The following is a 14,507-nucleotide window of genomic DNA, read 5'->3' as shown; positions in this document are numbered from 1 at the left end:
TGTTTTTGCACTTTGCTTACAAACGTCTCAAAGTATCCATCAAGTTTATATTTAACCTTTAAGTTCCACCTTATTCTCTAATTGGTAGATGCCTAAATGACCTGGCAGGAAAAGGTCAGCGTTTGTGTTTGTAGAGGACATCTCATGTTAATGATGAAGCACGGCTTATAATTGATTGAAACTATGGTCCCTCCAGAATCTCTAGATCGTGATTTAAATAGCTGCTTGCCCTTTCTTAAAGGGAATTTATTGAGGATTTCCTGCAGATATCTAAGCTGTAGTTGTGTTGAATTTGAAAGGTAGATTCGTCATAAAAAGCTTAAGAAAAATGAAGTGATTCTGTTTCTGCGTTACTGAATCAGTGGGTATCTAATATTGACTGAACACAAAGTTCCCCCGTCTCATATTGAAATTATTCCCATGCTGTGTAATAATTCTACCGACCGGGAGCAGATAAATAGTAAAGAGAATTGGTCCTAGCACTGATCCCTATGGTACTCCACAGGTAACCCTTGACACTGTCAGTATTCAACACTAAATAAGATAGAAACTCTGAAAACTCATCCAAAAATTTATTCAGGACCCGGTGGACAATGCAAGAAGTTACAAAGAGAAGAAGTTTTCTGGCTTTTCAGTTTGAATAAGGGAAACTAAGGGTTAAATGTAAAGAGATGTCATTATTAACTTCCTTTGAGTAATTAGTTACATAGACTTGAATATTGTTGCTACTCCTCCTCCTTGCCCAGAATTTCTGGGTATGTTAAATTTAAATAACTAGAAGGAGTTGCCTCATTTATGCTCACATGATCCTCTTGCTGCAGCCAATACTGTAAGGCAACATAAATCAATGTGATTATCACAAATCAAGTCATTCTTTAGCAGACTTTTTGAAGAAAGAAATCTTATGTTAAATAAACTACATTTAATCATTTGAACTGTTTCCCCGGTTGGATTTATTTTAAATTTAATTAGATTATCATTATTTACTCCTGTGGGAATCTTTTCTGTTTTATTTGATTTTGGTCATGGGAAATACACTGTCTGGATGGAGTCAAATATATCATTTGCGATGATATATTTTTTCTTTTCAATATAAAAATGGCAACCGTAGTTAGAACCATCTACCATATGTAGTTGAGACTTGAGTATACAGCTTCACATTTTTCCCAAATCTCAAGGGTATGTTTTATGAATACAGCTTTAGCAGTCCAAAATTTAGATAAAATATGTCTCAAGCAAATATAAATAAAACTTTCATCTTAATAAACTTTAAAGAAGAGCAAACCACTTAAGCCTACATGTAGCAATTTTCTTTTTGGTCACCATAACATTTGTTGCTTCTCTGTATGATAAAGTATAGCTTTCACAACCACTTAAAGGCCCCATGAACTCCCCAACAGAAAGACTTAATGCTCAAAACACTGCACCCCTCAAATCTCCATCAATATCTGGGTTGGGGTGAATTGGGTTGGAGTTCAGAAGCAACTCATAATGCTCACAGCAGTGAATGCAATAGTGCTAAAGCCAAATAGCAAGTTTTGTCTTGTGGTCTTGTGTTTAGGTCCAGAGAGGTCTAAGCTGCTATGCTGTGAATGAGGCCTTATTGTTTGTTTGGTTTTGAAATGGTAGCTGATTGGTGAAAACACTTTACTGCTATTGTGCACCAACAGATTTCTTATTTGTGTAGTTTGATTTTCTACAAACACAAATTTAGGTTGGATAAAAAATGCAGAAAACCAATTTTAATATTCAAAGGCAGGTTATTACAAAGTTTAGATCTCAACAGATGCTTCCACCTGGAGTTTAATTTATTGTTTGTGCATGCTAACTGGTGCGTGTATGAGTGTGTATTTTTTGTGCTTGCCACCCTTCTACAAACGATCATCTTCGATGCTCCCCACAACCACCACCCAGGACCCTTCTCTTTGTCAGCTGCAAATGTGATTTTAGGGAAGCCTGACTTCCATTACCTTTGCTTCCTCTTAGCGATGCTTCAACTCATTTCACCTGGGATCTCCTACCTGCTCATCCAGGCTTACGGCGGCACACATTCACTGGATGACCTCCACTCTTCAACACTTTCTGTCGCCTGGGGGAATATTACCATATTAATGCTGCACTCCCACTCCTAACAGAAAATGAGTGTCATAAAAAAATCAGCATCCTTCTCAAACCTTACCTTTTCTCTTTTGCTCCTGCCCACACTGTCATGCAAACCCCCCCCCCACCCCAACCTAAACCTCTCATATCTGCTATCTTAACTTCTAATTCCCCCCCCTCCATCCTAATTCCCTCGCACAGTCTAGTTTGACGTGTGTACTATGCTGCCAGGCTTTATTCTCTTTTGAATTCAAAAGGCCATCTGGTGAAAAGGGAAATGGAAATGACTTGATACAACAGGAAAGAATAAGAGACATTGTTTTTCTTTGAAGTTTGAAGGTGTACACCAAATCCTGGGTGGGATTTGTCATTTTAATTGCAAATATTGCTTTTAGCAGCCATGATTTCTGCATAACCCGATACTCTGGTATTGTAGTTTAAATATGGGCAACAAATATAATACCTAACAGATAATGCACATAAACACAAAATAAAGCAGAGATTAAAACCTTTCCTCCTATTGGTGGTCAGGAAACTTCTTAAATATACCTAAAGCAAAAGGTTTTGCTTTAGGTATTGTTTGTATATGTGAATGCACATTCACACAGTGCTTTGCAAATACATTTTTCCTCCTACATTTAGTCACAAACTTTATTTTATTTCATTGAGATTAATGTGGTAGATTAACACAAGATTTATGGTACTTAATTTCCTTTCTTCTATTCTGAAAGTGTGGTCTGCATTTTTACTAAACCCTGAGCTGGTACTTTGCTCAACAAACCTACCAACAGTTGTAAGCCTTTTTTGTTACTCTTACATCTGGTTGCAGCAAACTGCAAATGGAAATTCCTAATAGTTTTCTCTTTCCAATTTCTTCTTCTGGCCCCTCTTTCAAAAAGGATTATTTAAGGTTATCCTATTGACTTTTTGTTGCACCTTAGTTCTGAATCTCTGTGGCTCCTAAAAAGTTACCATGGGCTTAGTTATTTTCTACCCATATTCCCTGACCTGTATGGTTATTTCCTTGGTGTTTATGATGTCGTTTGTTCTGCAGCAAACCTTTGCTACCTTCACAAACAGATCAGCTGGATTTAAACTCAGATCAAATTGCACACCTGGATCTTTTAACTTGTTAACTAGCCCTGATGGCACCTGATTGCAGTGAATTATCTTAAAGGGTATTATTTTAAATGAGACGGAATAAATAGATGCTAGACTAGCTAGACTAGCTTAGGGCTACCTTTTACCTAATACGTTTTTTATTTTTTATTTTTTTACAGTTTTTACCTAAATTAATTTGCCAAAAATGATAAAATATATTAAAAAAATGTTTTTACAGATATATAATTCCGCAGTTTGGATCTGCCAGCTTAAAGAAGAAAAATGTATAAAGACAATAGAGAAATGGAGTCTAGTTGCAAGATGACGTGTGAGCAGAGAGGCTGAAAATGTGTCAGACGAAAGTCCCTTTGTCACCATTCTCCCTGGCTTTACTGCTTTTCAGGTTTTATTGAAAATATTATTTTTTTGTTTGAATTAAATTAAATTTTTTTGTTACAGCTCCCAGAGTGGGACCTTTATTTATATGCTGCACAGCCACTCTACAACACATACCTTGCAACATTAAAACCTAATTTTGCAACTATGTTAATTAGGAGCTTATTTATTATTACAACAAAAAAGTGTAATTTGTCCCAATATATAGTTGCAGAGTACGGCAGATGAGTTTCACTTGTTGAAAAGCTGTTTAGGGTACACAAGTAAAAGTAAAAGATTATTACAAGAGTGAAACAAACAATCTTGGTATATCAAAAAATGTCTGTAACATCTTTTTCTTATGAAAGATATAATTTTCCTGAAGTACTGTTTCACATAGGTATGTAATTAGCAAGGACAAATGATCACCTTTATGTTTCAAATTCAAACTAAACATCTTGGTATTTCTGAATACATGCTTTCATTTTTTTTATTATTTTTTATTTTGCTTGATTGTGCCTGCGTTTTTTAAAAAGCAGAAGCCCTGGCTGGAGTAAGCTCGCTCCGGTCAGCTCAGAGTTCCCAGTTCTCCCTCAAGACGGTGCACCATGCATGATCAGGCTGGCCCACTTGTCCTGGTCTGTCTTCCACTTTTTCTTCATCCCTCTCCACCTCCTGGCACGTTTCCATGGAAACAACAGGGGAAAAAAAGAGAGGAGGGTAAGAGAGACAGGCGAAAGACAGAAAGAAATCCCAAAGAATGTGTTTTGCAGTCTGACTCCTGCTGAGTGTTTTATGTTGCTGTAGTAGTTAAGTCTTTATTTTTACACAGAGAGGGTGAAATATGGGGGTTATGATCCCTATGCTCTGTTTTCATAATCTCCCATTAATACAGTTAATTACTGCTTGTCAACTTCTTTGCCTTGCCGGGGAAAAAGGATATGAGACAGACTGCTCTAGCTTGATCATTTACTAAGATAAACTTTGTATATTAACTCTGTCTAATTAAGCTTCAGGGAATTGTAAGACAGGACTCCAGGGACTACCAGAATGCTACTCAGATTTACAACTTAAAATATGTACACAACGTTTTTGCTTGAGGTTACTTTCTGGTGGGTTACTGGTTCTGGTAGAACCACAAAATGCTTGTTTAACTGGGAGCATATTCTAAAATCAAGCTTCTGCCGTGTTACAACTCAGTCACATGGAATTCTCCCATGGCATTTCAATACATATAGATAATTGGAAATGTTTTCTCATCATCAGCAGAAAGACTTTCATTATGCATGACTGCCATACACAACTCTGGCTATTCATAGCTGTTGTTTACCTGTAGCCTTCATCATATGACATCTTGGTCTCAATCATAAATAGAATTTACAGCTTAAACACTCTTAGATGCAAGAATGTGCTTTTTACATTTGACAGATTTTCCGAATAAGAGAAACTGGGGAGCATATAATTGAAATAGACAATGTGCAACACATATTGGCCACTCTTGACAAAATCTTTAAGATGAAAAACAACTGAAACATAGTAAGTCATGGTCTAAGCCCAACTTTTCCTCCCTTTACTCTATCACTGCACTGCAATAGGATTTTTCATGTTTATTTTTTTTCTTGTGTCTTGATCATGTACAGAATTTTTTATTGTCTGTTGCCGAAAAACGCTATAAAGTAAAGTTACCCTGCCTAAATTTCTTCACAACAATAAAACTAAACAATTAGAAGAAACTGCTTCTGTGTACAATCCTATTTTACCAATAGGACAACACTTTCCCCCCCTTTTTATAAGATGTTACAAGCCAGGAGCACACACAGAAAAAAAGTCTTGGAAAGATTTTGCCATGTTCTTTAGACCCAGAATTCTAGAGATTCTAAAACACTCAGTTGACATGTCACTGTTGTAAACTTTGCAACTTATGCTCTTACAGTATGTCAGATAAAGGCAAGTTTAAGTGACAACTTCAAATCTTGCCACCATTTTCTTATTAATAAAGACCTACACCACAGCGAAATTTGTATTTTAGGATCATTATCTAGATGTCTCTAGAGACTCCAGTTAACTGAAAAAGAAAGCGTTGTAAAGTAGAAATTCCTTAGTTAGATTTATTGATTAAGAATCTCTTGGGCTGGCATTACATGTGGGTCTGTTCGTTTTGTTATAAAAAGCATTTTTCTCTTAAATGGGATTGTGTTGTCCACTGAATGCTTGTACTATACTTAACGGAAGTCTATCTTAGTTCCATTCAGTAATTATTTATCTGAACCATAATTTAAGATTAGATGATACTAAAAAGAATTTAAATAAGTTTCTCAAATATTGCTTTGCAGTTCCTACTATATACATTATATAATATGGTACCAATATAGCTGCTTTTTATGCCTCATTTGTCCAAATTACAGTTGAAATTTTGAGATCAGAGGGTTACATTAAAACATAGTCAATATTGCTTTCCATACAGACCAATTTCACAATGTCTGCAAAGAGTCTTTTGTCATTAAAGAGCCATATATGGTTTATTGTGTCTTTTAGTAGCTTGGATGCAGAGATGTTGCACCTTTTTCTTCCTCTTCATCCAGTGCTGTGACCTTGCAGATCAAGGATGCACATTTGTTTTATTTTATAAAAGAAACAGCAGTACAATCAAACCCTAAAGAAGGATTTAATCATCCATTAAAAACCTTCAACAACTAAAGAAACACCATGTTAAACACATTTATGTTGGTTTATATTAAATGTCATTAGTTTCTGGGTTTTGCATGGAGTGCTGTTATTTGGTAGACAGTGAACAGTATATGTGATTTGACAAAAAGTTCCTCCAGGATATGTTTTGTTATCTTCACAGACTTTTGAAGCACAGGAATGTTTTCACATGTGATGACAAAAGAGTTGTAAAATCTTTTGCTGTGGAAGAAGACAAAATAAGGTAAAAGAGACAAAGAACAAAGCGATGAGGGGACAGCAATTAAAATATTCAAAAGTAATCTTAAAGGGTTCACAATTAGGGAAAAAAAAACCCATCCAGAGATTGTTTGATTTTTCTAACTATATACTTCGACCTAAAGCATCTGTTACTCCTGTTTACTGGAAAAATGTTGACATCTGGCATACAGTACACCTTTTAGATATTTCATTTACATTCAAGACACTTATATTAATACCTAAACCTTTACAGTTTTTGTGACATTTAAACCCTAAACTTCTTCTTCAAATTTCTTGAGATACTGTAAGTAGTGTATAATTTTGAAGTGGAAAGATTGTAGTAGTGTTACGTACTTTTTGGATTAGAATAACAGCTCTGATTCTTTTGTGGAATGTCTAAACTAGTTTTGTTCACATCCAAATTGAAATTTTGGCCCATTTTTCTTTACACTTTAGCTAAAGCTCAAGCGGACTATTTAAAAAAATTCAGGGAATCACTGGTTTTGGGTCTAGCCAAATATTTTGAAATATGGGCCTAAAAATTGACACTGTTTTTCTAAAATATGAATATCTTATAATATAAACCACTCTATTCTAACTGTGGCTCAGACATTAGCATAAAGATGAACCGATGAGCAGGAGATTGATTGATGGATCTGTGTGGCTGCTCCTATAATGAAAACGCTGTCTGTCATGTTGAAGAGATAGCTGGGTTGTTCTGCATTTCTACCCGTCACCTATGGTCATAAAATCTGAATCATGACAGAAAGAATGAGATCCCAGTTACAATTGTCTTAAATTAGCTTTGTCTGCAGGGTGAGGAGTTCAGTCATCCAGGAGAGGCTCAGAATAGAGCAGCTTCTCCTCCACATTGAAAGGAGTCAGCTGAAGTGGTTCGAACATCTTTTTCGGATGCGCCCTGGACTTCTCCCTCAGGAGTTTTTCCAGGCACGTCCCACCGGGAGGAGGCCAAGAGGATGACCCAGGAAATACTGGAAAGTCTATGTCTCTCGGCTGGCCTAGGAGCATCTTGGGCTTCCCCCAATAGAGCTAGAGGAGGTTCCGTGGGAGAGGGAAGTCTGGGAGTCTCTGCTGAGACTGCTGCCCTCACGACTCGGTCCCAAGATGAAGCAGAAGAAGACTAGGAGTACAACTTTATCACTGACCTGTGTCCTGTCTTGCTTTGGCTTCATTGGCCTTTTCAATCACTATTTGCTAATAGACCCCTTAGACTTTCATAGAACAGCTACTGTAGCTCTTTATTGAAATTACATCAAACACATCTGGACTTAGTTTATAATAGCTAATTTCTGATGGTAGATAGTAATGGATTCTATTTAAGGGTTTTTAGAGTAAAGAGGGCTAAAACATATAACAATACACTTAAATATTTTTGTTTGTAACAAAAAAAAGCAACACTATTGTACTGTCAATTCTTAATTATGTGCTGCATTTTATTAGTCATAAACATAAATGGATTATAATGTGCCAAAATATGAAACGCTTCAAGATGTTCATGGTGTTTTCAGTAATAAGGATTGCAGAAGTTTCTATTTAAAGTAGACAAATCAGTGACATGTGTTATTTACTCAACTAACTACTTTATTCCTCTTGTCAAATCAAGAACATTATTCACAAAAATATTTATTCACCCTTTGCAAATGTTGTAAATTGTTTTCACTGAAGGAGTCTGTCCCTGGCAGACACAGTGTCTGTGAGACAAAGGGATCATTGTACAACAGATCCAAAGCTCTGACTGAATTTCTCTCTGTTTGATCTACAGGCTGTAATCTACAAACGCTCAGAAGAAGAGACGGACTAAAGGGGATGGTGATGATGCTCTTCATGGCCTCTGCTAGAATAAAAACACCAGTGCTTTGAGATTTTTTGGTGCTACTGCGCCTTTGATATTTTTGTCTTTTTCTCCAGTAGCACCATCGTCAGCTCTGACCTGCCACTAAGCAGACTCCACAGGCAGGACTGTGTCATTGTTTTGTCCGGGGATATGTCATTGGGGAAATCCCCCATGTGGGGGGTGCGCCCCATGTCCCGACCCCTGTGGCTGTCCCATCTAAGCCTGCTCTGCTTGTGTGGATCCCTCTTTACTCAAGCTACACACAGTCTGCCTGTGGTGGCTTACAACACAGACTCTAAGAAAGAGATCACCCTGGATGGAGATCTGATGATCGGTGGCTTGTTTCCTGTGCATCAAAAGGGTGAGGGGGTAGAAGACTGTGGCAAGATTAATTCACAGAGAGGGATCCAGAGACTTGAGGCCATGCTTCTGGCCTTGGATGAAATCAACAGGGATGAGCGGATCCTTCCGGGGATCAGACTAGGAGCCCACATACTAGACACCTGCTCCAAGGACACATATGCTTTAGAGCAATCTCTGGAGTTTGTCAGAGCCTCCCTGACTAAAGTGGATGACAGCGAGTACACATGCCCTGACGGTTCCTATGCTATTCACGATGATGTCCCTCTTGCTATCTCTGGCGTCATAGGAGGCTCATACAGTGATGTCTCTATCCAGGTAGGCATCCATTATTTATATTTTGTTTTACTTCATATAGATGCAAGACTACTTTGAGGTATGCCATTAAAAAGTCTACCAGACTAACAACTACTTTATGATGGAGAGAAAAGAAGATTCAGGCATGTACATAATAACTGTCCACTTATATGATGTCCACTTAAATACCACTCACAATTACCCTTTGCAAGATGTTAACCTGGGACTTATGACTTTTAGCTCCACAAGAGAATCTGTTTACCTGCACACATATGTACCTGGCTAATCTAATTTAAAGGATCTCATTCTCTTCTTCTGTAATTTGCACTTGGTCCTATCAGAGGTAGAGGTGCTACCATGATGTTGCAATCGGTAATGTCTGACAGGATGCCTAGTGACAGCTCGATTACTCTCAGCTCCTTTTTGCTCACTCTGGCTGATACAAGGAAATCTCTGCTAATTGGTTCTCTAAATCCTTGGCTGCAGTGTTGCTTCCACATTAATGAAGTTCCAAGTCATTGTGAAGAGGAGACAGCATGTCCCTTGGAACCTAGATTTGTAAATATGCACAAATATGTAAACTCTACATCATTAAGGCAGAGTCATCCTGACTCAACTAGCCAGAGGACAGAGTCTTCTACAGTCATTTCTAAAGTATGGTTCATCTCACTTCAGCTGCGGCAGCCTCCTGTTCCAGATATATGCTCTTTTAAAGAAAGCAACAAATTTGTGTCCTTCTAGAAATATTGGCTCACTTATCGACTATAGATTGTGAATGGTCTGGGGATTCACTTATGCTGAGAGGCTTCTAGGAATTTTTTTTTTGTCTCAGTCCTGTTTCATTCTAACTGGATGATTAAAACTGAATGTTGCAACAGAAAGTCAAATTGGTCATTGTTTTGCTAAGCTTCTGTAAAGTGTACCCTCACTCTCCTAGCTCTTATTAGATAGCAGAGGGACCAGGTGTGATCTTCTGCTGCCGTAGCCCATCTGCTTCTGCATTGCACATGTTGCACATTCAGAATGGCTTTGTTGTAACGTGAAAACTCGAAGCAGACTGCACATTCTCTTTTGACTTCTGAGATTAATAGAGCCAACTACTGCTTACTACTGCATATTTCCCAGGACATGTTTTGTAGGCCAAAGAGATGGTTGCATGTAAAAATTACAGGATACCAGAAAGTTTTAGATATATATGACAACTAGGACTGGCAACAACAACAATTTAAAGGTAAATGCATATAAATACCTACATGTATTGCTTTCTCACAGTAATAAATAGCTGAACTGGTATAACTAAAGTGCCTGGTGAGTGCAAACTCACAGGCACACACACAAACATTGCGTTTCTGTGTTTTATGGAGTATTTTCATTGACTTCCATTAATTTGTATGGCCTCATCCAGACGCTGACCCAAACCATTATCTACATATACATAACCATAACCCTAACCTGAATTGATTTCACACCTTGGACCTAAACCTAACTCAAAACCGAAGAAGAGGACTTATCCTCATGGGGACCATATGAGTGGTCCCCACAATGTAGCATATTCCAGTAGGAAAATGGCCTTACACTGCCCCCCAACAGAACAAATACAAGTCCACATCCATTAAATAAACAACACCCACACAGCAAAAAACCCTCATCCACAAACACCATCTTGACTTCATTGGCAGGTTCTCGCCATTTTGAATAAAATAATTGATTCTATGTATACCTCAGGGAAACAGGACTTGACTTAATGAATTAATAATTGATGATACAACCCAATGATCACATGAAAACAAAGACTAGTTTACACTAAAAAGCATTACTTTAATATATCACTCAAATTTTTAAACTTTAATATTTCACTCAAAAAAAGTGAATCACGGGCATAAAAAGTGTGTTTAAAAAAAAATGTAATGTTTCATAGAAAAAACTCAGCAAACCCCTTTTATGAGTTAACACAGAAATTAAATACTAACCTTAAATGGACTCCTGCTCTACTTCACTTTTTAGAGTCATTATAATATGAGATTTTACTTTGTTTTCAACGGTGAAAACAAATCAGGAACAGATAAGGTTAAAGAAAATAAAACTTTAAGAATGTGAATGACACCCATTCAGCACAAATAGCCTTCCATTTGCCCACAATTATAAATAGATTTGAAATCAAGGCTGTGACTTGATTTAATATCTCTCACAGCCTGAAGTTTAAGTTATGCTTCAGTGACAAGAGATGCCTATTAAGAGTCAATTAGTTACAGAATATATTGATTTTTATTCTAAATTTTCTCCAATGACACCAGAGCTATGTAAACATGACCATATATTGTAATACCAATAAGCCACAATGACTAACATATGAAATAATGTGTAGGCATGAACTGTACTGTTAGAGAGCTTTAGGAGAAATGATGTAAATGGAGCTTAGAGCTCAGAGCAAGGAAAAGGAAGAGGTCAAATCTGAAAACACTTGATTGTGGGCACAATTTTTCAAAACAAGGAAAAAAGTGTTTCACAAGTTAAATATACACTAACTACTTTAAATATTTGTTTTACTGATTTTCATAGGAAACAACAAAAAAAGAATGAATGCTATTGGGGTTGCAAATATGTTCTCTCTAAAATAAGAAACAACGGGTTTTTTTTAATCTCACATCAGTAAATACTTTATAAACAGAATTTACTCTGTTACCTAAATATGAGAAAACTCTGCCAGCTTTTATTGTAATTGTGACAAAATAGCATGACAGTAGAGTACAGTCATGAGTGTACAGATAGAGGGCTCCCAGGGAAGTGATGTAAGAGGAGGATTCACAGAAGCAGTGGAAGGATTCCTGGTAAAAGGCACAGCTTGGAAATAAAGAAGTTGATAAACGAGATGTAATTTTAGCAAAACCCTGCATCTGGGACTCCGTAGAGACTGCCCTTGTCTTGTTGTAATTTATGGATGTGCTATTAAGAGGCCCAAGGTCCATACGAGCTTCTCTTTGTATTTCCACCATCAGTCGGAGTAAACCACAGGACGCAGCTTTCTTTCTCACCAGGAATAACTCTCTGTGCTATGATAAAGTTCACTCATGGGGTGCTGCAGCTCTTACTCTTTATCTTGGCCGGCTGATGAGCATTTAATCATGGCAGTAAATGTGCTCACACCAAATGACCTGTGACCACATAATCTTTTTGCACATTCGTACGGTTTCAAAGATTTGCTGCGTAAGTTGTGCCCTTTGAAAATAAGATGAGATGTATCTAGTTAGACATTTTATTGCCCAGTTGATGATATTATTACACAAAGATATGTATTTGGGGCAAATGAATGTGTGGCATTTCTGGGCTGCTGCTGGATACGACTCGCATAATCTTTTTCTCCTTTCTAACTGCCTACTTTGTGCATAATCTATAGCCTGTCAGACCTTTTGGTGAACTGGCCCCACTGTGTGAAAGGTTACAAAGTCTGCCCCTCGGTGACAACAGCAGGTGGTTAATACAGATGGGTATATTTCACCCCAAAGGGAAGGCAGTTACAGGAAACGTAACTTTATTAGCTTATAAAGCCCCCTACCATCCAGGCAACCTGGAGCATGGAGACAGAACATGGCAATCTGGCAGGTGTTGAGAACGCAGAGTGCCATCTAAATCTGTCACAATGTCGAATTGTGTTGCTGGTGTTGTGAGGTGACAATCACATATATGAGGGTGGATCTGGCTCCAGGCCCAGCCCTGCTGTCATTATACGAGCACAGATTGAGTTAAAGCATGGAGGCGAAGTTCTGTGATACTCTCGCAGGCTAGGCCTCATCTTCCCCATCTGTGGCTGCAGCCGGGCTGTCTGGTGGCTTGGCAGAGGTGTGCAGGCAAACACAGAGGATGCCTAGCGATCGCACCAACAGATCATGTTTCACAGAAACACTGAGACACTGAGGGGCAGACGTAAGCGGCAAAGGAGAGGGAGATGGAGTGAGTCACATGGCTTCATATGGCGTCAAAGTGTTTGACAAGCAAAACCTGCATCTTCTAAACAGTTAGAGGGAAGTCTGTGGTGCCATCTGGTCAGAGTGTACTTGCAGAAAAAATAATGTGACCCAAGCATTTAGCCTTGAATGTTGGTGGGGGTCAAACTTGTGTACAATTTTTAAATGATAAAGTTTTGGCTTACACCATTGCATATTTTATTGTACAAGTGCAGTGAAATTAAATGTATGCTTAATTAGTTGTATTATTTTGTTTATTTTTTCATGTATCTATTTGTTTTGAACATGTTCTAATATAGCAAGTAAGTATTTAGCAACAATAAGTCTAATTCACAATAGTATGGTGGCCAACAGGTTCAGTAAACGATGAAACAAACCAAAACAAATATGTGATGCAAACCCAAAGTGTGCATGCACAAAACACAATTGCAAAAGAAAAATGCTGCAAACCAAATAAGGAATTAGCTGCTAACAGTTGAAAACATGCTGCAAGCACTGAAATGAGCTGCAAACACACATATGATTCAAACTGACAAGCACACACAAGCACAAAAAAAAAAGCAAGAAGTTTTTGCAGCTCATTTCCATGTGTACTGCTTGTTTCACCTGTCGGCCACTGTACAATAGTCTCATAGTTCCCTGGTCCCAGCTACATTAAAATAGGGATGTAGAGAAACAAAACACTTTTTTATGCTTTTGGGGATGCGAAGGTTGCCAAAAAAGAGCATGGACTGTATGTATGTTTTAATGTTGAAATTTGTGACTGGCCTCTTACTTTATCAAGCTTTAAATACATATGCAGATATCCGTGTCTTCAGTCAGAGAGCAGGAGCAGAGAATTAACTTCAAAATTACTCTGGTGCTCTGCAGCCATCATTTATGAGAATTTCAAAGCGGTTACCAGTACACTCTGAAACTGGAAGGTATTTGTAACATCTTAATCTATATTTTTTTAAATAGGTACCTTGAAGGAATGTGTACCTCAATCACACACAGCAGTAGCGTTTCAATGTGTGTTTCTGTCAGAGTTACATTCAGTAAATCATCAACAAATCTGGGGGAGTTATGATGGCGTTTACTTTAAAAATTCCAATATTTATGATTAAAATTCCTACACTACCTGCTTTTGACTAGACTGATACCTTTTTTAACTACAATAGATTCTGAAGGTGGAAGTTCACACATTACCAAAAATATTAAATTAAAAGAACATTTCTAGCATCCATCACAGAAATGCAGGCTTGGTTCAAGGGCTTAGCAAACACGTTTGGTTCCTGGAGAATCTGAACTTAAATTGTGCCTAATTTCTCTTTCATTCTGGAAGCACTGAGTAGGCTGGTGTTTGATTCCTAACAGTAGATAGTTCATCATAAAATCAGTAACTGTAACTATCCCAAAAAATAATCAGTGACTTATTGCGCAAAACATGTTTAAATAAATCCTAATACAAACAGCGTGCCATCCATCCATCCATCCATCCATCCATCCATCCATCCATCCATCCATCCATCCATCCATCCATCCATCCATCC

At 37.7% G+C, this 14,507-nt stretch overlaps 1 protein-coding gene across 1 annotated transcript in view; it reads left to right on the top strand.

The window, feature by feature from the left end:
- Positions 1-14,507, top strand: part of grm2 (glutamate receptor, metabotropic 2) — a 65,703-nt gene that overhangs the window by 6,570 nt on the left and 44,626 nt on the right. Inside the window, exon 3 of the mRNA XM_015388326.1 lies at positions 8,285-9,034. Within this exon, the coding sequence (XP_015243812.1) occupies positions 8,507-9,034 (528 nt within the window). The 5' untranslated portion in view covers positions 8,285-8,506. The remainder of the gene's footprint in view (positions 1-8,284; positions 9,035-14,507) is intronic.

This window comes from Cyprinodon variegatus, unplaced genomic scaffold (genome assembly GCF_000732505.1).
Source record: "Cyprinodon variegatus isolate N-32 unplaced genomic scaffold, C_variegatus-1.0 Scaffold420, whole genome shotgun sequence".
NCBI classification, from domain to species: Eukaryota; Metazoa; Chordata; class Actinopteri; order Cyprinodontiformes; family Cyprinodontidae; genus Cyprinodon; species Cyprinodon variegatus.
The sequence above is the reverse complement of the archived record's forward strand: the minus strand, read 5'-3'. Positions and strand labels throughout refer to the sequence as shown.